At 44.6% G+C, this 27,697-nt stretch overlaps 1 protein-coding gene across 2 annotated transcripts; it reads right to left on the bottom strand.

Moving 5' to 3' along the window:
- Positions 1-871: 871 nt before the first annotated feature.
- On the bottom strand, positions 872-27,312 carry ice2 (interactor of little elongator complex ELL subunit 2). Of its 2 annotated transcripts, none has more exons than XM_062547106.1 (15): positions 27,056-27,312; positions 25,036-25,137; positions 24,552-24,861; positions 24,157-24,276; positions 23,853-23,987; positions 23,642-23,758; positions 21,505-21,661; positions 19,882-20,051; positions 18,470-19,298; positions 17,619-17,791; positions 12,751-12,880; positions 7,041-7,125; positions 6,537-6,587; positions 4,259-4,520; positions 872-1,264 (listed from the first exon to the last, which is right to left on the bottom strand). In XM_062547106.1, exons 3-15 carry the CDS (start codon positions 24,720-24,722, stop codon positions 1,073-1,075), a joined length of 2,592 nt encoding a protein of 863 aa, XP_062403090.1. In that variant the 5' UTR covers positions 24,723-24,861; positions 25,036-25,137; positions 27,056-27,312; the 3' UTR covers positions 872-1,072. The 2 variants fall into 2 exon arrangements, with proteins under 2 accessions (XP_062403090.1, XP_062403089.1); XM_062547105.1 differs by lacking the exon at positions 27,056-27,312 and adding an exon at positions 25,432-25,561.
- Positions 27,313-27,697: the final 385 nt, after the last annotated feature.

Below are 27,697 nucleotides of genomic sequence, written 5' to 3'. Positions count from 1 at the left end.
GTCCAGATGATGCAGAGGCCTTGGAATAGATACCGATTCACAAATGGACTCAATGTACATTATACAGACAAAATCTTAGGGACGCCATTGGAGTGGGATGTCTTTGAAGTTCCTGGGTGTAATGGCTTCCCAATGCTTTTGTCTATATAGTGCATCTACAAAATCTATGGTTACACTTGAACTATAATGGGTGTACAGTATTTTATGAAATGATGACTTTCAGCTCTAATTTAAACCCTAATTTAAATGTATTTCTATTCTGGTCAACATATTGCAGACAGGTTCTAGGAGTGACCATCAAAACATGGTCCTCTCATAACACCAATCTTTCTCCTGCTAACCCACACCTTAATAGAGTTAAATGGATCCATCACTGTGAGGGGAACAACTAGCACACTAGGTATCCCTCCAAGTAAACACAGGAGGGTGCATTAAATATGGGAATAGTTTTACATACATTTGGTTTGTCCTTTGCATGGCACCCCAGTATATTTGCATTGGCGAGTGGATATGTGCACAAGCTGCTAACAGTGAACAGCTTGATTTACTCAGTTTCAGCTATAATTGCAGGACAGAACAAACAGGATGATTCATGACAGGCTTAGCAGTGACTAATGTAACCGATTGCAGCTATTAGCCTTTTTAGACTTCTAGAAGCTTCTATGGCCTCCCCAGATTCCTCCTCGTCTTCAAAAACTGATAAAGCACTCAGATGGCCACTGAGTGGATGTAGAAGTGTTACCCACAGTCTGTAATCACACACCCAATCAGATCAGATCAGAGATCGCTTGGCTTGTCTGATGAGCTCACTGATCAGATCAGAGCTCACTGCGCTTAGCGACAAGAGGAAAACAGATGTTCATCACACAACTCCAAAAACATCTCACTTTATTGTTATTATCACAGACATCTGTATCAAAATTCAGTGCATATGGTATATTTTTACAAAATAATACATAAAATAAAAAACACATATTTCAATTTCCGTGTTTAAGTCTGTTTCTTTCTACAGCACATTACAAGTGTCAGTTTAAGTGCAAGGGTTGAGACCGAGAAGAAAACTTCTTCCTCCTTAGTTGGGTCTCTGGTTGCCTTTGCGCTTGTTCTGTTGACCACCCTTCTTCCCCCCGTTCCCTGCCTGCTTCCCTTGCCTCTCTAGCTTCTCTTGCCTCTGCTGCCTCTGCTTGGCCTCCCGCATCTTCCTCCACTGCTTCTTCTGGGCCTTGGACTTGTTCTGGTGGGGGTTCCACGGCTCTGCCGGAACCTGCAGAGGAACGACACAGAACAGCTCAATGGTGGGTAGGACCTCATCATTTTAGGACCTAAAATTAGCAATTAGCAATTCAAATTAGATTTTTTTTAAAAATTAGATGATAATGCTGACCACAATTGTCACGATTACCCGATTACAAACCCGGACTAAGAGCAGACTACACAGAGAAACATGGACAAGTGTTTTTTTGTTTTGGTTTCACTGAAAGTACAAACCTGCTGGATACGAGCCTGTCAGATGTCCCTGCTCTGTCTACCCGCCTCTCTTCAAGAGAACACCTGCCTGTCAGTGCTGTGAGGGCCTCTCTTCAAGAGAACACCTGCCTGTCAGTGCTGTGAGGGCCTCTCTTCAAGAGAACACCTGCCTGTCAGTGCTGTGAGGGCCTCTCTTCAAGAGAACACCTGCCTGTCAGTGCTGCGAGGGACCCTAGGATAGCAGTGAGGGACCCTAGCATAGCAGTGCGGTACCCTAGGATAGCAGTGCGGGGGGCCACTGCTGATGCTCAGGTGCTGTGCCACCCCTACAGAAAAAAGCAGCAAGACACCAACTTATGCTGGAAGCTGGTTTTAGTTGGTTTTAGCTGGTCTTCGCTGGTGTAGCTGGTTAAGCCACCTGGTGGACACGCTGGCATGTCCATCTGAGGAAGCAACTGATACAACTGGTGTAAGATGCCATGGTCATGCTGGTGACCAGCCTGCCAAGCTTTTTTACATTGTTGGTGTAAGATGGTGATGCTGGTTTGCTAGAATGACCATAATAAGCTGGCATGGCCAGTAAAAAACAGCAATGTAGATCAGCAACACCAACTAAAATGACCAACTTGAGGTGGTACGACAAGCAAAACAAGCGTAAGCTGGGTAAATCAGCTAAAGGTATGTTTTCGCAAGAGTTTTGCTGGTCTAGCTGGTCAACCATCACAGGGTGGTCAAACTAGCTGGTTAACAAGCTGGTCAACCAGCAAACCGCCTTAAACTGGTCAGGCTGTTTTTTTTCAGCAGGGACATTTGATCATCTGATCTGATCCACAGCAGGCTGCTGATGAGGGGGCGTGATGGAACAGTACTAACACCAACTCCTGAGAGTCTGCTCGCCGTTGGGAGTCCATGTAGCTTTCGTCAAATGCATCAGCCGGTCAACTTTGTTGTTAACTTCAAAAGAGGCCTTGTGTCAAGCAGCTCTATGCTTTAAAGAATCCCCTTTAACCATGTGAGTAGTACTCCACAGGGGAGTAGGTGTGTGAGCATGTTGGTGAGTAAAATGAATGAACTAGTGAGTGAGTGTAGGCGGGGGGGTTTGGCTTGCCGGCGACAGCTAAACAGCAGTTTCAGTACAATAGACGTTTGGGTGTGTTGTCTGTCGGCTGTCCTTCAAAAGGTGAGACCCTAAAGGTGTTTCAGACTTTAGTCAGATGCCGAGGATGTTCCAGATTCCTGCCGCCAACACACACCCATACATTTTAATCACTCATGGGGCAGTGGCCATCTCGCTGTGAGGAAGTCCTTAGTCCACACTCACGCCTGAAACCACGTATCTGAAACTCGACCACAGGGACTGTACAAACAAAGCTTACTCACCTGTCTAGGCAAAGGCTTATAAACTACTGTTACTCAAAGAAGAGAAAGCACTGGAAGCTAAATCTGCAAGGAAAGGTGTTTGTGCCAACAGGCTGTTGTGGTTTATCTGACAGGCCAGTGGTAAGGTTTACTTAGATTTAGTTTCCAGAAGGCACTGAGGTGACCACATCAACAACACCCTTCATTGTAAAGGCCTTTCAAATCCAACTGTCTGGTAAGCACTAAAACGTACATGACTAATAAATCATACAATGACAGACGAAGCATGTCATCATCATGACCAGACAAAAAATAACAACCAGGTTGCCAAGGTGATGACTCACGGGTAATCACCACTACATTTGGCCCCTGTGACACACACACACACACACACACACATTGTGTCTTGGGTCTTTCACACAGCCTAAGTTAAGGCCAACAACAACAGGAGGCAACTGGTTCACTTCTCCTCATTGTGTTCTCTCTGGTAGTGCTGATACACAGTTATTTTGGGATAGGAGTGACCATAGCACAGTCCACTGTCTTGGGCAGGAGGTTGATGTTTGTGAGAATGCAAACCAGTGTGTGTGTGTGTGGGTGTGTGTGTGGCATGGGAGTAAGAAGAGATGAGGAACAAATTGAGAGTACACACTCAATGTGTGCTACCTTACAAGCGTGTGTATGTACATTTGTGTGTGTGTGTGTGTGTGTGTGTGTGTGTGTGTGTGTGTGTGTGTGTGTGTGTGTGTGTGTGTGTGTAGATGGCCATGTCTGGTGTCATGTCTTGTCTGGTGTTGCTGAGTGAGCTGAGTGAGCTAAGTGTTTAGGTTAGCGGTTAGCAGTGACAGTGTGTTTGTGCATGGTGAAGGCGTGTCTCATACATTCTAACCTTTAGACAGGCAGCTCTGCTTCGGCTGCCACCAAGGCATTCCTTAAGCAACGCAACACATTTCTTCATGCCAGAGTTGGGCTTGGACCAACACACTCAACCTACTCTACCTCGCTTTCAGATAAGATAACCTGTTGTGCCATTGTGAGCAGTCAAGCGCTCACTGGAACTGCATAAGAAACAACAACTAGTTTGCTGTTGTAAAATGCACGCCAGTGTGCGTGTGTGTGTGTGTGTGTGTGTGTATTGACATGGGAGTATGAAGAGATATGGGAACTGATTGACAACATACACTCAAAGTGTGTTACCTTACAAGTGTGTGTATGTACATTTGTGTGTGTGTACCTGCTGTGGGTTCCTGGGGTTGTGCGGGGAGAACGTGCATGGTGTGTGTGTGTGTGTGTGTGTGTGTTTGACCAGCCTGGGCATCATACCTACTGTGGGTTCCTGGGCTCATGCGAGGGGAACGTGCATGGTGTGTGTGTGTGTGTGTGTGTGTTTGTGTGTATGTGTGTGTGTGTGTGTGCAGCATGGGCACCATACCGGTTGTGGGTGTCTGGAGTCGAATGGGGGGAAGGTGCAGGGGACCCTGTGCCGCTGCCTGTGGAAGGGCAGCAGGTGGAGGGGGTCCACGGGTACCCAGGGGACGGCGCTGGGGGTCCTGGCGGGGGGGCAGTCTGTCTGGCTGTAGGACGCCTGCAGGTCGTAGGGGCTGCGGCCAGACGCCACGGCATCACAGGCCTTCAGGATGGTGAAGTGGGGCATGTGGGACCTGTGGCTCAGCAGGTACCGCCCCTCTGCCAGTCTACGGTGGCACATTTACATTGGCATTGGTCATAGCAGGCAAAGTCAAGTCAGGTTTATTTATATACAGTAGCGCATTTCATACACAAGAGGCCATTCAATGTGCTTTACATAAACAAGACTAAACAGTAATAGCAGAATAAAAGCATAGATGGGAGGTAGTCCGTAGCAGGTAAAGTCCATACAAATATGCTATTTGAGTTAAAAAGATCATCTGATAAATAATAATATAAATGTCCAAAGCAAGAAGTGTCCTCAAGGTGATGAGTTCAGTCCGTAAGAGATGGATAATGAAGGATGTATGATGTATGATGTATGATGAAGGTTGCGCGCGCTTACGGGATAAGCTTTTAGATGAATACCTTTATTTCTCTCTCTCGGTCTTAAATTTGGATGGAAACACTGACGGAAGTATGCTACAGGTAGGTATGTAACGTTACACAAAAATGTCGACAGTTAGGTGTGTACCTCGTTTTTCAGGTAATTTTTGGTGCGGCAAGCCTGTAGGTACTGCAAGTTCACTGACAATATTGCTGATGCCCAATGGGGATAGCCCACGCAAGCTAAAAAGCCTACTGCTGATTACTGTTAAAGACTGCATTTGGAACACTCTGTGCACATCTGTAGTGAACGGTTCGTACCGACCTAAACGGTTCAGTGCGGATGTGTGCTCCTTTACGCCCCTCATTACAGGTTTAGACAAGTCTGATCAAACACAGAGTGCTTTTTGCTATTCAGTCTTTCTGCACTGGTGGTGACGCCATTGTCGTCTCCAAACAAGCGGGTCTGAAAGCCGCTGGACCCGGAAAGAGAATTATGAGCCCATTATTGCATGATGACTTAATAACTGAATTATAGCACACACACACAAACACACACACACACACAAACAGCCTAAAAACTGAGTGTGTGATCCTTCAGTGATATAAAGGAAGTATTAGCATTGATTTACAGCATGTTACAGAGTCTCTACCACAGCACCATGTACTAGCATAATGGTTGTATACTGCTGTTTTTTCATGAGGGACGGAGGAATGTCACGCTGCGCTGTCTTGTGAAAGAGGGGGTGACAGATGGGTGATGCATGCTGAGCAAAAAGCCAGCAGGTGATTGTGAAAGCTGCGTTTCTGACACAACCACTGCATGCAGGCCTGCTCTGGCATGAAGGGCTTCTTTTTTTTTGTTTTAATCAAATTGCAAAACCCCTCAGCTCCCACCCCATATACACACCCACTGCTTGCTTAAGATGTCAGAGCAGGGACAAGGAGAGAGAAGGAGAGAGAGGGAGAGAGAGGGAGAGAGAGGGAGAGGCAGGCATTCCAGGCATTTCTATGTGTAAATGTATGTCTAGATAGATTGATAGATACTTTATTGATAGTTTGATACTTTATTGATCCCCAAGGGGAAATTCAAGATGTTCTAGATGTCTAGATGTTCTGCTTGAGCAATATATTTGTCATGCTAATAAAGCTCACTTAAACTTGAAGAGAGTGGGGGGGGCGCTGTGGCGCAGCAGGCTACAGCGTCCATACCATTTACGGGTCTGAGTGCCCACGGGGACCCAGGTTCGAATCCGGCCTGCTGTCATATCCCGATCCCACCCCATCTCTCTCTCCCACTTATTTCCTGTCTACCTCTCCACTGTCCTATCATAATAAAGGCAAAAAGGCCAAAAAATATACTTAAAAAAAAAAAAAAAAAACTTGAAGAGAGTGAGAGAGAGAGAGATCTGAGACTGAGACGGTGACAGAGACAGATAGAGAGAGAGAGAGAGAGAGACGCCATGCCACACCCAGCCAACAACAGGTGCACGTCACAAAGGTTGCCATGCTCTCCAGGGAACATGTGGTCTCCAGGCAACACACGAGTCACAAAGTCATTAAGGAACTCCCCAAGACGTACGTATGTCAGTTACCACATCTCCACCACGTGCCAATAGCTCATAGCTGTGTCAGCAGTGTGTGTGTGTGTGTGTGTGTGTGTGTTGGGGAAATAAAGGAGGAATAGATGAACTCACCCAGTGACCTTTTTCAATACGTGGTGGAGGATGTTGAGGGATCGGGCTGGGCTGAGAAATATCAGGGAGGAGGGGAGGGGAGTACAAACACAGACACGTCAGACCATAAATGCCACGACTCCTTTCATACCAGAACCAGACAGCTTTAACAAATATCACCTCAAATAACGTTTCTATTAAAGGTAAAGTTCACCATTTTGGTAAAAGGATGTTGATGCTTGAGGTCGCAGCCAGACAGTGAGAGGTCGGTGGGAACGACTTGCAGAAGGTGACAAAAACTACATTGGATTACGGTAATTATAAACTCTACTTTTTTTTTTTTTTACTAAGGGGCAAGAATGAGCAAGATGTTGATGAACTAACCACAACAACTAAGACATGAAGTCATCACTTGTATGTACGTCACAAGGTGATGCAGATAACCCAGGCAACTCTGTTGACATCTGTGCTTTGGGAATGAGGCTGCACCAGCAACATCACACACCCACCCCAAGGAACACTCACTGGAAGTCACAGGAAATGCTCTGCATCCAATTCGGTTGCAGCCCCTCCAGCTCCACCAGCTTTGATGTGTGGGCATTGATACGGGCTGGAGAGACACACACATGAGATGGAGGAGGGAGAGAAAGAAAGAGAGAGAAAGAAAGTGATTACCACACACAGTAATTATGGGATATGACATTTTGTTTTTGCAGCAGACAACTCCAAATCTCTCAATAGCAGGTCGTCTCTGAGAAATGCTCCTTGATAAAAGGAGAGACGATCCTTGTGCAAGTGGTGCTTGTGCATAAGCTAATGAAACATGCAGGGGCAGACTCTAGGGAAGAGAACTGAGGGCTTCCTCAATTGATCAAACACGCATATCCACCTCCATCTTACAAGCCCCGCGTCATCTGATGAGCCAACAATAACCTTCCTGGGCCTGTCGCCACCTGCCGAGTGATCTCACCGGGCTGAGAAAAAGCAGATGCACTTTCATCATCTCCATCGCTCAACACCACACCCTGCCTGGAAACTTTGCCTCACATCAGAGAGGATACACTTGGACTCCTTAACTAACCTCACTGTTCCAATTTCCAAACAATGTCACCAATACAAACTGTTGAAAGTGTATGCTGGTACTGTAGGCTGCTTTTAAGAATCAGGAGTACCTTGTATGTTTAAGCCTGACTGTGTTTGGCCTGTAGAAGCAAACGTGTGTCCTAAGACAAACCTCAACTCTCATGAGAACCACAGAAACAGAAACAGGTACCACTACAGAACAATGAATTGCCTGTGTGCATGAAATGTGCTACGTAAATAAACGTGCTTTGCCTTGCCTTGCCTTGCCTACTGTTTGTCTATGCATGTACAAACAAGCGTGTTCCGGGCTGTTACGGCTACTCAGAAGACGAGATGGTAGCCTGAGAAGCGTTTGAGATGTCCCATAATGAAGAAGGATGAGAGACTACGACACTCTTAGGGAGGGAAGACTTAGGGAGATGCCCTGGGAGGCGCCTCTCTGCTAACACAGACAGAGGAGGGAGACCCTGTGTGAGCCTCTTACTCAGCGCAATGGAATGACCAGCACTGAGAGAGAGAGAGAGAGAGAGAGAGAGAGGGAGGGAGAGAGGGAGGAGTGCGAAGGAGTGGACAGTTATGGACGTTTCCTGTAACAGTCCAGCTGACTCGCAACCGGACCGCTGCAGTTTGTGCTGCTGCGTTCTGGCCACACGCCTGTCCACAGCGTCAGGCACGGCTCTCAGCCACGGGGCGGGCAGGACAGGACTGCCCAATGCAGTGTGCGAGTTTGTTATTGGCTGCCTGATGTGTCCATCAGGCTTGTGCACAATTCCGAATTTTAGAATTTGTCTCCATTCAATTCATGAGTTGGAATTTGAATTGAATTGGCCCCACCCCACAGGAAGTTGAATTTGAATTGGAATTGGAATGACAGGAAGTGGAATTCAATTCATGGCAATTCAAAACAAATTCACATATCACATAGCAGGAAGAATGTGTTGAATCTCACATACATTCAGTTCAGGGAAAATTACATTGGAAATGTAATTGATTACTGTTTTCAATTATAAATTGTGTGTTTGTTGAGATCATATCTGACATTTTGTGAAACTTAATTGTTAAACACTGCAAAGAAGGGTGTCTAAAAACAAGATAAAAACACTAAATCTGGAGGTAAAAGGTACTCAAAACAAGTGACATTTTCTGTCCATGCAGCAAGATAATTTCACTTGACAAGATTTTGTGAATTAAGATAAATAAAAAAGAATCTAGCAATAAGCATGTCTAAAGAGGTATTTGGAAACTTAAAGGGATAATCCGGAGTGAAATGCACTTTAGATCAATTTTTCGGACTATTGGGAGTACATACGTTGAGTTGACACCAAAATCATGTCATTCGGATGTATTTTGAGAAAGTTCGAGTTCACCGTTTTTAGCCAAAACTCGTTAGCCTGGAAGTGACCGGGGCAGGTCCTTTCGCCACTACAAAACGCTATTTTTTATACCTCTTCTACTGTTCCAAACAACGTTACACTTACGTGGTAGTGAGTAGAGGGTCCCTAAAGCCAAACCGAAGTATCCCCACGTCTTTATGTGGTCGGATAGAGAGTCCAGAATGAATTTAATCGAGTCAGTACCTTCCGGAAATGTCGCAGCGGCAGCTGCGCAACGCTTCAACAACACTTTACTAACATTTCCGGAAAGGTACTGACTCGATTAAATTCATTCTGGACTCTCTATCCGACCACATAAAGACGTGAGGATACTTCGGTTTGGCTTTAGGGACCCTCTACTCACTACCACGTAAGTGTAGCGTTGTTTGGAACAGTAGAAGAGGTATAAAAATAGCGTTTTGTAGTGGCGAAAGGACCTGCCCCGGTCACTTACAGGCTAACGAGTTTTGGCTAAAAACGGTGAACTCGAACTTTCTCAAAATACATCCGAATGACATGATTTTGGTGTCAACTCAACGTATGTACTCCCAATAGTCCGAAAAATTGATCTGAAGTGCATTTCACTCCGGATTATCCCTTTAACATAAGATGAAATTGCTGTATAAGATTACTTATACTGTAAATATAATTTTTACATCCCCAAAATAAGTAAAATATACTTAATATAAGCATAAAATGCTAGACAGCCTCAGATTATATTCCTTTTTTTTGGAAGAATATTTTCTGGACTTTTTGCCTTTATTCAGATAGGACAATGAAGATAGACAGGAAGCGGGTAGGTGAGTGAAAGAATTGGGGAGAGATTCGGATATGAGCGCAGGTGAGATTCGAACCAGGTCCCTGTGGGTAGTTGGACAAGTGCAAGGTACTAATGCTGTAACCTGTTGCGCCACAGTACCACAGCTTGTGACAAGTCTAGATTACGTATATTTACAGTTGTTACATAAGTTGTTATAAGCATAAACTGCTGTTTTAAGATGATATCTTAAATCTTAAATGTCATCTTAAATTAAGTCAAATTTTCTTGTCACTTAATCTTAAAACAAGCTTTATTTTGATGAAAATTTGAGGGAGAGATGTAAAAGATCTCATTTTAACAGTATTTACCTCATTTTAAAATTTCATGACTATTTGAGACAAAAAAAGATGTGCTTGATTTAAGGTAGTGTAAAGTTGAACACTTACGTAAAGTAAGAAATTCACGCTTCAAACAATATAAATGATCTAACACTTCTAATCTATTTTTTTTTATCTTGATAAGAATCAAATAATTTGCAGCGTACCCTTATATTATGTATATGAATTGATTTGAATTTCATTGAATTTCAATTCTACTTCCCTTAATTCAAATTCGAATTGTAATTCTGCATCCTGTTTTTGACCTCAATTCAAATTCAATTCAAACTCAAGAATTGAATTGGAATTTAGGAGTCATTCTCAATTCAATTCTGAATTTTGCACAAGCCTGGTGTCCATCACTTTAGTTGGTGCACAAAAGTGGAAAAGAGCTTTCTTCTCATGTGCCACTTAACCACTGCCCCTTCTTCTCATCTGCCACTTGAGCACTAGCAGAGCAATGAGCAGAGTGGAACTCACTCACTGAATCTGTTTGTGAGGACCATCTCCTCTCTGGAACATACTCAAGGGTTTCTTTTTCTGGAAAGGAGTCGATGGGTTGACAGCCTCAGTGGGCAACTATCAACAAATAAATCACGGCCAATCTAAGGAGCATGGCAATTATTCAGGACTCTCAAAGTGTCCTCAGTAAGAGTCACCATAATTGTCGGTGAAGGACTTCAGTTATTACAATGGTCTGTTGTCATTTCGGATTTTGTTGTTCTGCACAAGAAGTTTGTGTCTGTGATTGCTGGTTTTGTTTGTCTAACAACAGGCTCTCCCTGTTGCGGTAGCTTGAGTCCCTGACTGTCTGACGGGGCACCACACAATGGGGACCAGTGGACGTCTGGCCAGCGAGATTACTGAACACCTTGGCACAAAAGGCAGCAGCACGGAGGCGTTCAGGGGGAACAAAAGGGGAGGCAGGCTGTGAGGACTGATGCCAAAACATGCAGTGGGCACAGGGCACGCCAGCTCTGGCAGAACAATCCGAGGTGTGGGCAGGGCAACGGGCACAGCCCCAAGAAAAAGAGACGGATTCCATCACCAAACCCTGCAGCCTCGGAGACACAACAGCAGGAGCAGGCGAGGACAACCTCAGACCTCCACCATCCCACCCCCACCCACACACACCTCCACCCACACACTCCTCCACTCCCACCTACACACGCCTCCACCCCCACACACCCACACACTCCCCCACCGCGCTACATTCTTCCAGCGATCAACTGAATCACGAGAGGCATTCACACAGCAATGTGTGCTACACCCTCTCCAGGTGCAACGTCCCCCGCTCAGCGAGAGGAGACGGCCCGTGATCGATACCGAAGGAGCCGCCGCTGGCATGATGAAAGAGTCCGATCGGAAAGGCCCTCGCTGTGAGGCGCGAGGCCAACTGATCGCAGAACCGGAGGAGAAGTCGTCCGTATCAGCAGGCATCCTCGCAGCCAGCTATCATATCTGCTGACAGCGTTGTGCAACTGATGGGATGGGCAAAGTGTGCTCATAAAACATGGGAGGGGTCCGCTTGCTCTGGGATCCTCTACTGGAGATCTCTCCACATAAATCACAGAGCTGGAGCCTTGACTCAGTGACTCAAAGCGCTAATTAGGTGGTGAGAAACGCATGTTTTCACCCAACAGCTTCTCAAGATTTTTTAGCAGTTCTCTGATTTCAGGGAATGCTAAACAAAGGCAATCATGCCTGCACGTTGCCATGGAAACTCCAAAGACAAACACTAACTCAGGCCAGTGAGTCATGAGTGAGATATTCCTGGGGTTGAGGGAGGTGGTGTGTGTCTAAGTGTGTGTGTGGGAGAGAGAGAGAGACATAGAGAGAGAGAGAGAGAGAGAGAGAGACATAGAGACATAGAGAGAGAGAGAAAGAAAGAGAGAGAGAGAGAGAGAGAGAGAAAGAAAGAAAGAAAGAAAGAAAGAAAGAAAGAAAGAAAGAGAGACTCTCCCCTTACTCTGCTACTGCTGCTGGTATGTGAACAGTGGGAGTAGAGTGAGGCCTACTGGAATGCCTTTATCAACAGCAACAAGACCACAAACTGACCACCAGATCAACATGCCTGTATATGGAGACAGAGTGAGAGAGCAGGGGAACCTGCTATGGTGTCTGGGGAAGGTCAAACCGTTGTTTTAATGACGTCTTTATGTTGTGTGCCTCTAATTATGTGTTTTTGCTTCTGCTACTTGAGACTCCTCTAAACAGGCGTCAGCACTGCAGAGTACTGACTGGGCAGCTGATGGAGGAGGTCAACGGCAGCTCACAGGTGTTAGGTTCAAAATCTCAATGTTTGTCTGTGTGTGAGACTGTTTGTGTTTCTGTGTGTGTGTGTGTGTGTGTGTGTGTGTGTGTGTGTGTGTGTGTGTGTGTGTGTGTGTGTGAGTGAGAGAGAGAGAGAGAGAGAGTGGAGAGAGAGGGACAGAGAGAGTGAGTGTGATGTCAGAGTGTATATGAAAGCAAATGACAGAGAGGGGGAAAGGGAGAGAGAGAAGGGGAGGGACAAAGGGAGAAAGAGAGACAGAGAGAGAGGGGAACAGAAATGAGAGAGATACATCTGTGAGTATGTGTGTCAGAGAGCCTGTATGTGTGTGTGTGTGTGTGTGTGTGTGTGTGTGTGTGTGTGTCCTCACCTATATAAGACTCGGTGCTGGGGTTGAGGACAGTGTCCGCCCAGAGTCTGCAGGCCTCACTGCTGGTCACACACTCCGCCCCGTAGCTCAGCTGATACTCCAGCTTTGGCATCACATTCATGGGCACAACCTGCCCACACACACACACACATAGCAATGATTATCTCACACACACACACACACACACACATACACAGTACAGATAGCAATGATTATCTCTCTCACACACACACACACACACACACACACACACACACACACACACACACACACACACACACACACACACACACACACACACACACACACACACACACACACACACAGCAATGATTATCTCACACACACAAACACACACAGTAGAGACAGCAATGATTATCATACACAGTCTCGTCTGCCCACCTGCCTACCCTCTCTCCTTGACAGACACACACACACACACACACACACACACACACACACACACACACACACACACACACACACACACACACACACCAAAAAGTGAATCGATTCATTGCAATTCAACCTGATGAAAACCACTCTGCAGTCCGATAATCTCATCACACAATCATATCTCACTATGCAGTTCATAGGGATACTGCAATAGTGTGGTCACTGCTGGAGTGGTGTGGTCAGTGTGTTTGGGCAGAAAGCAGGGCGATGCCTGCTTAACCCTCCTGTTGTGTTCATTTCATGTTAATCAGTTTTGTGTTCCCGGTCAAAAATGACCGACCCCAGTATAGTTGATTGTAAATCCATAATTATACATATGTATTCACCTAATGTTGTTATGTATCTTTTAATTAGCTCAAGTCCTTGTGAACATTACATGTTTTAAAGTTCTATTTGCTATTTATGGCCTGTAGGCCTCATTGACCTGAGCTCATGCAAGTCGTTTTTTTAGTAAAAATAGCATAATATATGCATTACTTTGGCTCTAATCAACATTAAGATAAATATATTGTGCTATTTATCACAGAATACTTCATGTTCAAGTTTAAAAAGAACATTTGTTTTGAAACCATTTCACATTTCTAACAGTGGCACAAAATCACATCTTTTGTGTTCCTGGTCAAAAGTGACCGACCCTATTATAGTTGATTGCAAACCCATAATAAGACATATACTCATCTTATGTTGTTATGGATCTTTTAACTAGCTTAAGTTCTTGTAAACATTACATGTTTTAAAGTTCTATTTGGTATTTAGGGCCTGTAGGCCTCATTGACCTGAACTCATACAAATCGTTTTGTAATAAAAATAGCATTACATATGCATTATTTTGGCTCTAATAAACATTCAGATAAAAATATTGGGTTATTATATCACAGAGTACAATTATGTCCAAGTTTTAAAATAATCTTTGTTTTGAAACCATTTCAATTTTTTCACAGTTGCACAAAATCATACTTTTTGTGTTCCCGGTCAAAACTGACCGGTATGATTTTATTTGTAAAGTATGACCATTAATAGTCAAATAGCGTGCCTTTTCTGAGCCACAACTGACAACAATCTCTTGAGTAGTTCTTTAATAAGTTGGCACAGGTCTCCTGAGGTATTTTGACCCATTCTTTCATTGCAAATTGTTCCAGCTGCATAGTTTTTAAACATGGACATTCACTTAGAGCACCCAACACAGATTCTCAATTGGATTGAGGTCTGGGCTCTGTGTGGGCCACTCCAGGACCTTGGTTTTGGTATCCTTGAGCAACTGTTGGACCAATTTTGATGTATGCTTTGGGTAATTGTCTTGTTGGAAGACCCTGCGACGACCTAAAGCTAGTCTAAGAGCCAATTTCTGCATATTATACTTCAACATTTTCATTTTCTTTTTTCATGATGCCATGCACCTGAGCAAGGTTCCCTGTGCCTGAGAATGCGAAACAGCTCCACAGCATGATGCTCCAACCACCACGTTTAACTGTGGGGTTCAACTTAGGGTTGAAAGCATCTCCCTTTCTTCGCCAAACATAAGCAACATCCATGTGCCCAAACAGTTCCAGATTAGTCTCATAAGACCAAAGCACAGACTTCCAGATTTCATTTTTTATCTCTCACAGGCAAATCTCAGTCTGATAGAGAGCTAGATAGATACTTTATAGATCCCCAAGGGGAAATCCAAGGTTGTGATGTGCCACTCTTTGAGTAAAGGGGTTCTTCTGAGACGATGGCCCTGAAGCCCACCATGATGAAAGGCCCTCCCAACTTTGTTCCTTGAAATATCAACTCCAGAAGAGGCCAGGTCAGCAACAATCATCTTGGCAGATGTCCGGCCTTCTTGCTGACATCTCTGACTATTTTCCTCTCCAGAGTTCTTGAAATCTTGTGCTTACAACCAGGCCCAGGTTTGTTTTGTACAGAATTTGTCTCCTTGTACTTGGCAATGATGCAACGTACAGCAGTTCTAGACACTGTGCTTTGAAATGGCAGTATAACCTTCCCCCTTATGATCCTCCGCTATCTTCTTTCTGAGCTCAAGACTGATTTCCTTTGTCTTTGACATGGTCAGTAAGAGTAGTCCCTCGATAATGTGTACAAGTGACTTGTGCCTTAATTGTTTCTTGGAGTCCTTTTATGCTGATTGAATGCTCGGGTATTGTTATGAAGCCAATTAACTGTACAGGTGTGGTTTGAAAGCTGATTGGTTAATTAGGTGTGTTTTGAGAGCAAAAAAATCACATGCACAGTAATATTATTGACCATCCCATCATGGGGGCTAATATTTTTGACCACTATATTTGATATACTAAAAACTAAAAATGTATTTTATATTCCAAAATGTACACCAAAAGCAACTAAATAGCACTTTTTGTGTGTGGGTGTAGGACAGAAACTGTTCATATGAATTGGCAAGTCACTCAACTCAATTTTATACACTTTTTGTAGTCACACCCATTCATTTCTAATGACCGGTCATTTTTGACCGGGAACACCACAGGTGTACACAAGTTGAATAAAACACACAAAATTGCATCAAAGTTATCAAAAATTATTTTGTGTGTTCAGATGCCCTATGTGAACAAAGTCATGAAATCTCATGACAATCAGATTAAGTTAACTATATTTTTCAGAGACAAAATGTGCAAAATCGGACAGATTTGACCGTAACACAACAGGAGGGTTAAACACACTACAGTACAGCCCAACACCAGGATATGGATCTGATGGGACAGGATAGAGTCTGTGTACACAGAGGGAGAGGAGCACATCCACACAGCACCCTCCTCCTCTACCAACACAGGGACACAATGAGAAATCATCATAAGTGATGGGACCTGGGAAAACGCCATCACATGGTGAACTTTCCTCAATTTAGCATTCTGATCCCATCCAACCCAAATCCAGCTGTTATGGCTCTAGTGTGTTCCGGCCGTCTGTGCCAGTCTCCAGGCCCCGGTGTAGCCCATCCTGGCCTAGTGTGGCCACGGTGTGCCGGTTTGGCATGAGGCTGTTTGGTGTGTTTGTGTGGCCTGTGCAGGACATGGACATACTCATTGTATAGCCTGGGTGGCTTGTTTGTTTGTTTGCTTGTTCGTTAGTTGTCATAGGCTGAGCCTATCATTACTTTAGTTCTGTTATTGTCCGTTTGAACTTTTATTTTGTTTTATCAATAAACCGGTCATTTCATTCATTTACTTCCTTGTTTGAGTTTACTACTTCTCTCTTTAGTTACTAGTTACGGCAGCCATATACCCCTAGGATCTAACATTCAATCGTAACACCAGGATGTTGTTCAGATGGTATCCAGGATGTTCCTAGGGGACCGCATTCACAACGTTACTTGGATGTTAACAGGATGAAGCAGAGCAGGAATCAAGGCCATCACATATATGGGATATGATGGCTAGGCAGGGTATTACTCTTTGATGATAGAAACATACGAAGCCTGGTATATGAAACAGATTCCACTGTCATTGTTGTACCCTTGAGCAAGGCTCTTAGCCCTGAGTTGCCATGGGGACACTGGGCCTTGTAGTATAGATAGATAGATAGATAGATAGATACTTTATTGATCCCCAAGGGGAAATTCAAGACTATATGTATAACTGACATATGTACGCTGCTTTGGACAGAAGCTTCTGCTAAATGAATACATGAACATGTAAATGTAGATTTCAATGGTAGAGAATGAATCGCTTCACACCACCATCCTATCACTGTGGGTACAATCATTTTGAAAATAAGTAGCCTATGTGTCCCGATCGTTACCCGGTCCGTGTTTGTCAGTCTGTTTGTTTGTTTGCAAGATAACTCAAAAAGTTATAGATGGATTTCGATGAAATTGTCAGGGAAGGTCTGAAATGACTCAAGGAAGAAACGATTACATTTTGGGAGTGATCCATATAACAGTCTGGATCAAGGAGGTGTTTATGTTTTCGCTTGGTGGAGGTTTGCGCTCTCTGAGTGCTTATCTAGTTGTGATACAATAATTTTGTCCCAATCATTACTCTATGTATGTACTGTATGTACTCTATGCCTTTGAGCTTGTGGCATGTACAGTATGCATGATAGAGACGTTGACCAAAAGGTAACTGCTTTGAGCTCATAGCATGTACAGTATGCACAATGGAGACGTTAACCCAAAGGTAACTGCTTTGAGCTCATAGCATGTACAGTATGCACAATGGAGACGTTAACCCAAAGGTAACTGCTTTGAGCTTGTGGCATGTACAGTATGCACAATGGAGACGTTAACCCAAAGGTAACTGCTTTGAGCTCATAGCATGTACAGTATGCACAATGGAGACGTTGAGCCACAGGTAGCTGCGGTGAGCTTGTGGCATGTACAGTATGTGTGATGGAGACGTTGAGCCACAGGTAGCTGCGGTGAGCTGTGTGGTGTGCTGGGCGGCCGGTGGTCTTACGCAGAAGGAGCCGGAGGAGGGGTGGGCCCTGCCCTGGCCCAGCGGGACGGACGAGTGCACCAATAGCAGCAGGTCGTGGAGGCTGTACAGCTTATAGAGCACGTTCCCCTCCAGCGCCGCCGCGAAGTCCGTCTCGTCCTCCACACAGCTCTGCAGGTCCTCACGGAGCATGCCTGCACACACACACACATACACACACACGCACACAGACAAAAATCCATGCACACACACATGCACGCAAACACACACACCCACACACATAAACATATCAACAAACATCCACGCACACGCACACACAAACAAACATCATTACAAAATCCAACCCACAAACAACAACTTTAGTGAAAGTGTGCGGCCTTCTGCCGTCTTGTAGATCTTAATGCCCTGGATCACAAACGCCTGCTAGACTTCTCCCTGCTGTCAGGCACTCCTATCAGTAGCGTGTCTTTATCATGGTAATAAGAGTGCTCCTGTCACCCTTGTACATGCATTACCATAACAACATCTTCCTGCACGCACCTGACTGATACTAATAAATGAGGCATGCTACAGCGGAGTGTTGTCATTGGAAAAGTAAAAGGCAAACTCACACCACGGTCTATCATAGTAATGGTAATGTGCTACAATGTATACAGGCATGCAAATGCAGCCGAACAAGATACTGCAACATTTGTGCAACACAGATGATATGATTACGATTACACTATAGCCTGAGGGCCGCTGCATAATGAGAAAAGACGCCGGATTTAGAAGGACTGAATTCATTAGATTGTGACCAAAAAAAAAAATCTCTTCTATGCCTGTGCGTGTGTGCCTCCTGCTGGCCACAGTGAGGAAGTGCAGGCACTTACGCTTGTGCGGGGTGTTGAGATGCACAGTGAGAGCAGGACCGCTGTGGGCTGCACCGTCCTCTCTCTCCTTGCCCTCCAGGAAGGAGGTGACGGAGGACTTGACCAGGCTGTGGCCGGGGGTCTCCGCTGGACGGGGCTCGGCCGGCCGGTTCGTCTCCGGAGCCCTGGCGCTTGCGCCGGCCGCCTGAGGCTTGAGCATGGCGCTCTGCATGCGGAGGATCTGGCCCAGCTGATCGCACTGCCCCTCCAGACGAGGCTTCTTGACCGTCCTGCCGGCCTGGGGAGAGAGGGGGTGGGGGGCCGCGGGGGCTCTGCTCGGGGGAGGAGGGCGGGCGAGCTTCTTGGCCGACGCGCCGGCTGACCCGGAGGAGGGCAGGTCGTCGATGTAGAGCCTGGACTCGTCCGAGTCGGCGGAGCACTCCGAGGCCGAGCGGCTGCGCTTGGACGTGGTCAACTCCTCGGCTTCCTGTTCCTGCTCCGCTGCGCTGGCATGGACGTGGTCATGACCGTGCCCTGACCGGGCGTCCATCTCAGCGCTCCCGCTCTGGTCCGCGGGGTCATCCTCCACGTCCGTCCACGACAAGTCCGCGTCGGCCCCCTGGGCCCCTTCTTTGGCGGGGTGCTTCTTTGAGCGTGGTGCGCTGGAGCTGAGTTCCTGGGGAGAGTTGTGAGGCTGAGAGGACTGAGCTTCGGATTTCTGTGTTGTGCTTTGGCTCGTCTTTTTCTTGAGCGACGGCGTGGATTCTCCGAAAGACTCCAGCTCTGTGAAATCCACATCGAAATCAAAGCCCGTGCTCTCTGTAGCCACAGGCTTCCTCAACTGGTCCTCCTGATGCACAAACAAACAAACCAACAAACAAACAAGCAAACAAACAAACAGAAAAAAACAAAACTGAATGACTGGAAAACTTATACAGCTACAGTACATAATAAACAGTCCCCATTACACTCAAGCTCTCAACAGCCACCAACTGCTCACACATTAAATTACTTCAGTCCAGTATCCATTTCTTTCACAGCTACCTCTAACCACCAATGGAGTTTGAGGCTACTTAGATGACGAGTAATGGCCATTTGGGGGCAGAGAAAAAACAATAAAAAACCATCAATCAACACCAACACTGTAGACTGATATGGTGTAGAGATTCTATCAGTGATTGAGCTTGTATGATAGAGGCATCTGCAACACAATAGAACACCCATGCCCTCTCACACTCTCACATACTCTAACACACACACACACACACACACACACACACACACACACACACACACACACACACACACACACACACACACACACACACACACACACACACACACACACACACACACACACACACACACACACACACACACACACACACACACACACACACACACACACACACACACACACACACACTTCCAACCTTGGGTTGAGGCCGTTTTTCTGGGCTAAGTTGGCCGGTCACGAGGAAGAAGACAGGTTTGGGGTTCTTAAATAGCAATTTAACGCTCTCCTCATGGAAGAGATGGTTCTTCTCTCTCACAGTTAGGTCCTTCTTCAGGAGAGGAGGGTCAATGTACACGGTCTTTTTACCTGCAACAGAGGACACATCATTGTCTGCATTTGCCAATGAAAATGATCATATAGCAGCCGTCAACAAATACAAACATGTATCTTTTCCTTTACGTCATATTCCAGTGAACATGCATCTTTTAATTTACGTCATAATCCAATGAACACATACAAACATTCAGTATTTTCATTCACGTCATAATCCAATGAACACATACAAACATCTATCTTTTCAGTTACGTCATAATCCAAAGAACACAGCTATACAATCACTAACACTGGTTGTTTTAAGGCCAGTTCAACCCAAAGATTCGCGACGGTCTGAGACGGTTGCGGAGAGCAGTTGCGGCGGTGTGAATCAAAAGTTGCAAGCAGTTGCAAGCCGTCGCTAAACATTCAACATGTAAAATCTTAGTTGCAGAGTTTTAGAACGTTGCTGGGTTTTAGAATGTTGCAGCTCGTCTCGTTGCGGATCTTGTGTTTGAACTGGCCTTTACATGGTTATGGTTATGGTTATGGCTGCTTAGCAGACGCCTTTGTCCAAGGCGACATACAAACAATAAACAATACAATAATTAAATTTAGCAGTTGATTTGACTAGTGTTATAATAATAATAATAGTGGGAATATAAACTTTGATCATTGACTTTAAGTACTGTAGGAGGGGGCAGATCCAGTCAATGTCCTATAGGCTAAACTCAAAGATTTGAATTGAATTCTGGCCACTATAGGGAGCCAGTGGAGAGTAACTAACAGCAGAGTTACATGTGTCCTCTTTGGCTGATTGAAGACTAGACGTGCTGCAGCATTCTGAATAGGTTGTAACGGTCTTAATACATAAGCAGGTAGGCCAGCTAACAGTGAATTGCAGTAGTCCAGCTTGGAGAGAACCATGGCCTGAACAAGAAGCTATGTGAAATCTTGCGTCAGATAAGGTCTGATCTTCCTGAAGGATGAAACGACATGACTTAGCAGTTGAGGCAACATGCTCAGAGAAGTCAAGTCGGTCATCAATTATGACATCCAAGTTACATGTCGATCTAGTTGGAGTCAATGAGAATGAGTCAAGCTGAATGTTCATCTGATGGGGAATGGCTGTTTTTGCAGGAAACACCAAGAGCTCAGTTTTACATACACGATTTCACTGTGCTGTCAACCAGAGTGAAATGAAAATAAAGACACATGTTGTTCAATATTTCTGAATCTGATGCAAAATGTGTAAAATAAAAGATTGCACTACACTGCACTGTATTTTTGTCCTGTCTATGCACCACCTGTCTATACTCTGCATGTAACATTGCCCTTTTCTGTTTTTTGAACTTCTGGTGGTGAAACTGCATTCCATTGTCTTTGTGCTTATACTTTGCATACTCTGCATGATGACAATAAAGAGTATGACAGGGCTGCAAAGAAGAACAACACGTGTGTGTGCGTGCATGCATGTGTGAGTGTGTTTGTGTGTGTGTGTGTCTACCTGTCAGAGAGTTCAGCTTGACCCACACCGGTATCTCCCAGTCCTCGGTGAACTCTGCGTTCTGGTCCAGGATCCGCACGAGGGCCTCCCTGGTCAGACACACGTCGGGCTCGTACTTGTTGCTCAGCCTCTCCGCGGTCTGGTCGCTGCTGACCGCCTGAGGGAGACACATGAGGATGACTTATCGTGCCCACGTTCACCTTCAACAGGTTCTGGGTAGGCCTATCACAACTCTGAACAGAACCGTCTTCAGATGAAGACAGGAAGTGTTGAGCAGGAAATGTATCATGACAAACCATCTTAGGCCGAAACACAGGAAAAGATGTTCAATTCTTTAAGCTCTTAGTTGGGGACTTCCCACAGCAGCCAATCAAAAACCTAGCCTAAGCTAGAATTAAGCAGCAATGATTCTAGAACAGAAGAGGCCCTCCTTCACAGTACAACATGTGCAGTCTGGAGCAGCCCATCAACAATGCACCTCGATTAGGGTGGTCCTTATATGGGGTAAAAAAAAAAATTGGGGAAATGTTCAACTCTCACCCCCTAAATGTGTTCGTATATCAATAAAAACACACGGTGCAAAATTTTAAATCATTCCTACAATATCTAGAGGTTGCTCAAGGCCTTTGAATATTTCAATCAGAAAACTTGGTTATATCCATCATAGCAGCCAGCTCAGGGCTAACAATGCTTTTTCAGGCTGTTTTTGTAGTTTTGAAAGTAGAAGGTCCATCCTGCAGATTGTTCACAGCATATTTCACAGAATAACATTCATCATCACTCATCAGTACTATCTTCAGAAGCAGTCAATGCTAGTATTTAATTCATCAATTGCTCCTCTCGTTGTGCTTGTTGTAGCCTGTTGTGTTCTACATTTTTCTTTTGCATTAAGTGCAAACTATGCAAGTATCAACTATGCCCATACACCCACAATGTCCTTTTTCTCTCTGGTCTCTGGTTTCTTCTGGATTCTTCTTTCTCCCTAACTGTGTGTTCAGACCAAGAGCGACTTGAGCTTCCAAAATCGCTCTGGACGCCCTGTAAAGGACGCCGTGGGAAGCTTGGAAGCTTTGGCCGCTCCTGGCCGCTCTGACGTAGTAGCATTCTATGTTCGTTGAAAGTCGTTTGGTCGCTGAACCGCGTCATAGCTCATTACCATAAAGTTAAACCACTTTCAACTTTCTCTAGTCGCTCAAGACGCCCAAAACGCGACGCCGACGGATTGGTCGCTGCTGGCAGCTGAGAGAAGCTGGCTTCCATTGAAAATGAATGACTTCCGGAATCTTTGGAAGCTCAAGTCGCCGGCGGTGTGAATACACAGTAAGTCTGCGGAGCAGTGAGGGACTAGGTGGCACTTCAGCCGTGGATGGGAGAGCTGTGCTCAACCACTGCCCCCGCCCAGTTTTTTGCTACTGTCGGGGATCGAACTGGCAACCCTCCGGTTACAAGCCCGAAACCCTAACCATTAGGCCGCCGTTGCCCCTAATGTTGCATGTTAAGAATGAGTGCATCTCAATGTGCAATATCAAACAGGTCTCCTAACTCGTCTATGAAGGCCTTTACATTGGACTGCTGAGTCTTGTTTTTTTGCTACTTTTCCTGTTTTTCTCTTGCCACTTCAGTTTCTGCCATTTGTCATATTTGTCAAGTGTTTCCAGTTGCTTTATGGCATATCCCATAATACGCAAATGTGTTAAACTTTAAAGGTCTTGAGCAACCTCTAAATATTGATTAATTTTGATAAAATTTTGCCCATTTGTTTTTTTTATATATTCAAACATATTGGTGGGGTGAGAGCATGACATTTTAAAAGGACACCCATTTAATAAGGACCACCCTAACCTCGATCAATATGAAATCACATGTAAGGTGACTTGCTAAGAGTGGAAAAAACTTGTATCTTCCTGAAAATCTTATCATCATAACTTGTTATCAAAGGCATCTATGCTAAATATTCCTAGTTCATACTAGGGTTTGCATTTCATTTTCAACACAAAATGCTTATAATTAATCATGTTAAACTACAGCAAAGAGTTTTTGTGCCCCCTAGTGGATTTTAAAAGTAACAACAGAACAGCACAGTTACAGGTCTCCATAAAGCAGACAACTTACTGCAACCATTTTAGAAGGACTGTACCTTGTGCACATCTCTTGCTTTTTTAGATGGAGGATTTGTAGACTTCACGTGATCATAGTCAACTGACAGCTGAGCGTTCTTAGGCATATTGTTCTTGACACCAACATTAAGTTTTCCCTGAGTAAAAAATCAAAATGAATGTAAATCACTCAAGTTCCTGCATGTTTTTGCAACGTAGCTATCTATAGAATAGTAATAGCTTATACCATACCATTGCAAGAAGTTGTTTCTCTGTGTTTAATGACAGATTTGGCATATATACATTCCCCAGAAGACTGGTAGTTTCTTGAAGGACATAAAACTGGGGATAGGTCCTCATATGATCATAAAAGGCTTTCAAATATTCCTGCAAGAGAAGGCAGTAAGCACCAGAGGAGAGATAAAGAGATTATTAACATACAGTACGACAGGCAGACAACTGAACCATCTACCTTTACAGTTACAGAAATCTATTATGAGAGATTGATTTCACAGAACACTTCCAATGAAACTTGTGTACAAGACGACCACCCCACCTCACAATATTGGGCTGCACCCTGGGAAATGTAGTTGTAGTCCTCCGCACAGGTTCTGGCGACCTCCTGCAGATACCCCATGAACTCTGACACCTCCTGTCTGATTTGCTGCACTACATGCTGAAAACAGACAGACATCAATAAAACAGCAGCAGGTTTTAAGTCGTATTTCTTAACTCATCTTCTATATGTTATGTGTAGGTATGTGTGCTGTGTATGCAGGTAGTACGCGCATATGCACTTGTATGTCGTATGTGTATGTTTGTTACTTTTATGTTAGCACTAGCAGCATGGTAGCAGTAATGCAGTCCAAGACAAATTTCCTTCAGTTCATGACAGGAGTGTTTTTGTGTCACAACACGTGCTGTGAAGGAGACTATGGCAGCTAGGCCTACCTGTGGTGGGAGGTGGGGACTTTTCAGTAACCATTTCATGTATTTGTGATGGTCCGTTTTTTTGATGGCACTGAAACGTGGATAGGGCATCCTGGGCTCCAGAAACGTATGCGCTGAGGCAACAGCTTGACCACTCAACATCTCTCCAGAGTTTTTATTGGGAGCATTCATTTTAACTTGAGGGTTTTCATCCGAGTCATGGTCACTGTCGTCATCTGAAGGGTCATCGCTATCAAGCTGTGGTGGATCAGGAGGCAAGTGCTCTTTATTTTCTTCAGCTACTTCTTGCGACTCTGCCTTTACCTTTGGGCTTGACAGATCAAAGCAAATACACGTAATTCTTAGCATCTTGCTCAGTCCATTCAGCCATCAAATCACTGAAAGGCTTTAGCCTAAGTAGTAGGCAAACTCTAACATCACAGTATTAGTACTGCACAGCACAGTGCGCACACTTTTGAAGACGTTCAGTAATGAAGACCCTTACCTGTGAAGGATGCTCCATAACTCTTTAATATTTGGTGCGAGAGAGAATTTGTCATACGCATCCCGGGTGAAAAACACACTGCTGGTATCGGGGGAATCAGTCCTAAAGTAGGAAGATGCAGCAGTTTGACAGAGTGGACATTTAACTCAGCCAACTAAAACGTATCTAACATCTCAGACACTTTAAGTTCCCCCCACAGTTATGTACAATGACGGCAATATTAATTAGAGCGATTATGAAATTGACGTATCACCTTCATGTTTAGTTAAATAAAGCCAAACACGTTCACAGTAGGCTAGGGGTAGCAAGCTGTAAACTTGCACAACATTTAATTTTCAAAATGACGTTACGCCAAAATGTCGCCTTTTCAAGATGAAAAGTAACATACTGTCTTACCATGTCAGCTCCATGATAAGTAGGTGTACAGTGACATCAGAATATCTAATACGTAATGTAAAAAACAGTGCGATGCAGTCCAATGTTGACACTTGTTCACATGTTTTCCTAGTGGTGTAACGTAATTTGCTTGCCGATTGGAACGCAACTTGTCGCTAAAAACGGTTCCGGCAGAACTGAACGCTGAAGATGTAGACTATAGGCTACCCTAGACCTATCATGCTGACAAAGAAACAGCTAGAAACCAGCTTATGCTGGTAGTTGGTTTTAGATGGGCTTAGCTGGTCTTTGCTGGTTTTCTTCCAGTTCTTGCTGTTCTTTGATGTCGCAGGTTAGGCCACCAAGTGGACGTGTTATCCAAACAGTTAGGCTACAGTTACAGTTAGGCCTAAGACACAAGAACCACACGTAGTATCGTTCTATCAACAACTCTGGCTGAGAGGAGAGAGTGCTTACTATTAAATCTTCTCAGAAAAATCTTCCCAATATCATAAGACACAAGAACCACAACACGTAGCCTATCGTTTTTCAGCAACAACCCATGGCACCAAGAGGAGAGAGTGCCCAGAGAGGACAATTCTCCCTTCTGCAACATAGTCTCTGACCTCTTCAACACAAAGAGGTTCTTTTATGAAAGCAAAGCAGAGCAAAACATGTCAGCATGACCTTCAGTTGGAACTTCATCATTCCTCCCTAAATTCCTCTCTCTCATCTCCAGTTTCTTATCTTTGCAGGTGCATATAGCTTTCCTGTGAGGCATCTCTATGTTCCTGTGAATAACAACTTTGAGCACATATGAAACTGTGAATTATAACTTTGACGCACACAAGTGAAGTTTATCATGATATTATATGTTATATGTATTTCTTTGTCATATCTCGTCTTAACAGGTTGTGGGGACAGCTGGGGGCCATGACTACAGGGGCGAAAACAGTGCATCTGTTTCTATCAGCGTGACAGCAACAGGCTCACTGAAATATTGTTTTGCACATGGCTGTTAGCTGTTTTTACGAGAATATCTTGATCAGTTTTTTGTAGGCCATCTACAGTATGTCTTTCATAGCCTACATTCCTGCATGCCCCAGTGTCACATAAGAAAATTACAGGTTTGCCATTAATATGTATCACTTTCTCTGTTTTTTGTATTTTTTTTTTAATTTAAACACACATCAGCTAATTTCCACACACATTTCTAGCTCTTCTCGTCGTAGGTCTATTTCTATCGTAACCTATTGTTCCTTCTCATCTTTGTTGGGGCAGTCTCGAGACCAATGCCCGTAACCCCCACATTTATAACACTTGTTGCTGTCGTCGTTGTCATGATCATAATCTCCACCTTGTCCTCCTCTTCCTCTGTTACTAGCCTACTTCCTCCCTCTGCCACGGCCTTACCCCTAGGTCATAACACAGGTCCTGTTGTTCGTTTGAACTCACAGACAATCCCTTCACACACACTTCTCAGTCACACTCTGCTTTCCCTTTTGAGAAACTTAGGTGGGACTCGAACCCCCTGGTATTTTGTTTATCCTTTTTAGTTTCAACAGCTGTGTGTACAGAAAAGAGCAACTTAATGTGATCTTTCCCTTTCAAACATAGTCCCAGACTATTATTGTACTGTACTCACGCTGTTATGGTTCTGCTCTGCTGCTCTGTTGTCAATCCAGTCCAGGGGCCAGTCGCGGCCAGTCGCGGCCAGCACGGAATTCATCGTACAGGTCTTTATCACAGTCCCAGACCGTGGGCTCGAACGACCAAGGAATGTCAGGAAAATATTCCAAACAGTAAGACACAAGAACCACAACGTTCTATCAAAAACTCCGAGAGGAGATGGTGCTTGGAAAGAAGAATTGCCCTTTCCCTCCCTGCAAAACAGTCTCTTCAGCTTCAGCAAGTTCCTTTTATTCAAAGCAAAGCATGACCTTGGCCTGAACATTATCCTGTCTCCTGTTTCCTGTTTCCTATTTTTGCAAGTGCACCTGTTTCCTGTTTTTGCATTTTGACGCACACATATTAACAATGATAACTTATCTTATCTTATATAAATGTCTTTGTCATGTGACCATCTGAGGAGGTAATTCGGGTGTGACCAGCCTGTCCTGTGGGATAGCCTACAGCTGGTGTAAAATGGTCATGCTGGTTTCCTAGAATTACCAACCTAAGTTGGCATGGCCAGTTAAGCCAGCAGTGTAGACCGGCAACACCAACTGAAATTGCAAGAGTTTTGCTGGTCTATAGCTGGTCAACCAGAATGGTCACATAAGCTGGT

Source organism: Sardina pilchardus, chromosome 10 (genome assembly GCF_963854185.1).
Source record: "Sardina pilchardus chromosome 10, fSarPil1.1, whole genome shotgun sequence".
Classification (NCBI taxonomy): domain Eukaryota; kingdom Metazoa; phylum Chordata; class Actinopteri; order Clupeiformes; family Clupeidae; genus Sardina; species Sardina pilchardus.
The sequence above is the reverse complement of the archived record's forward strand: the minus strand, read 5'-3'. Positions and strand labels throughout refer to the sequence as shown.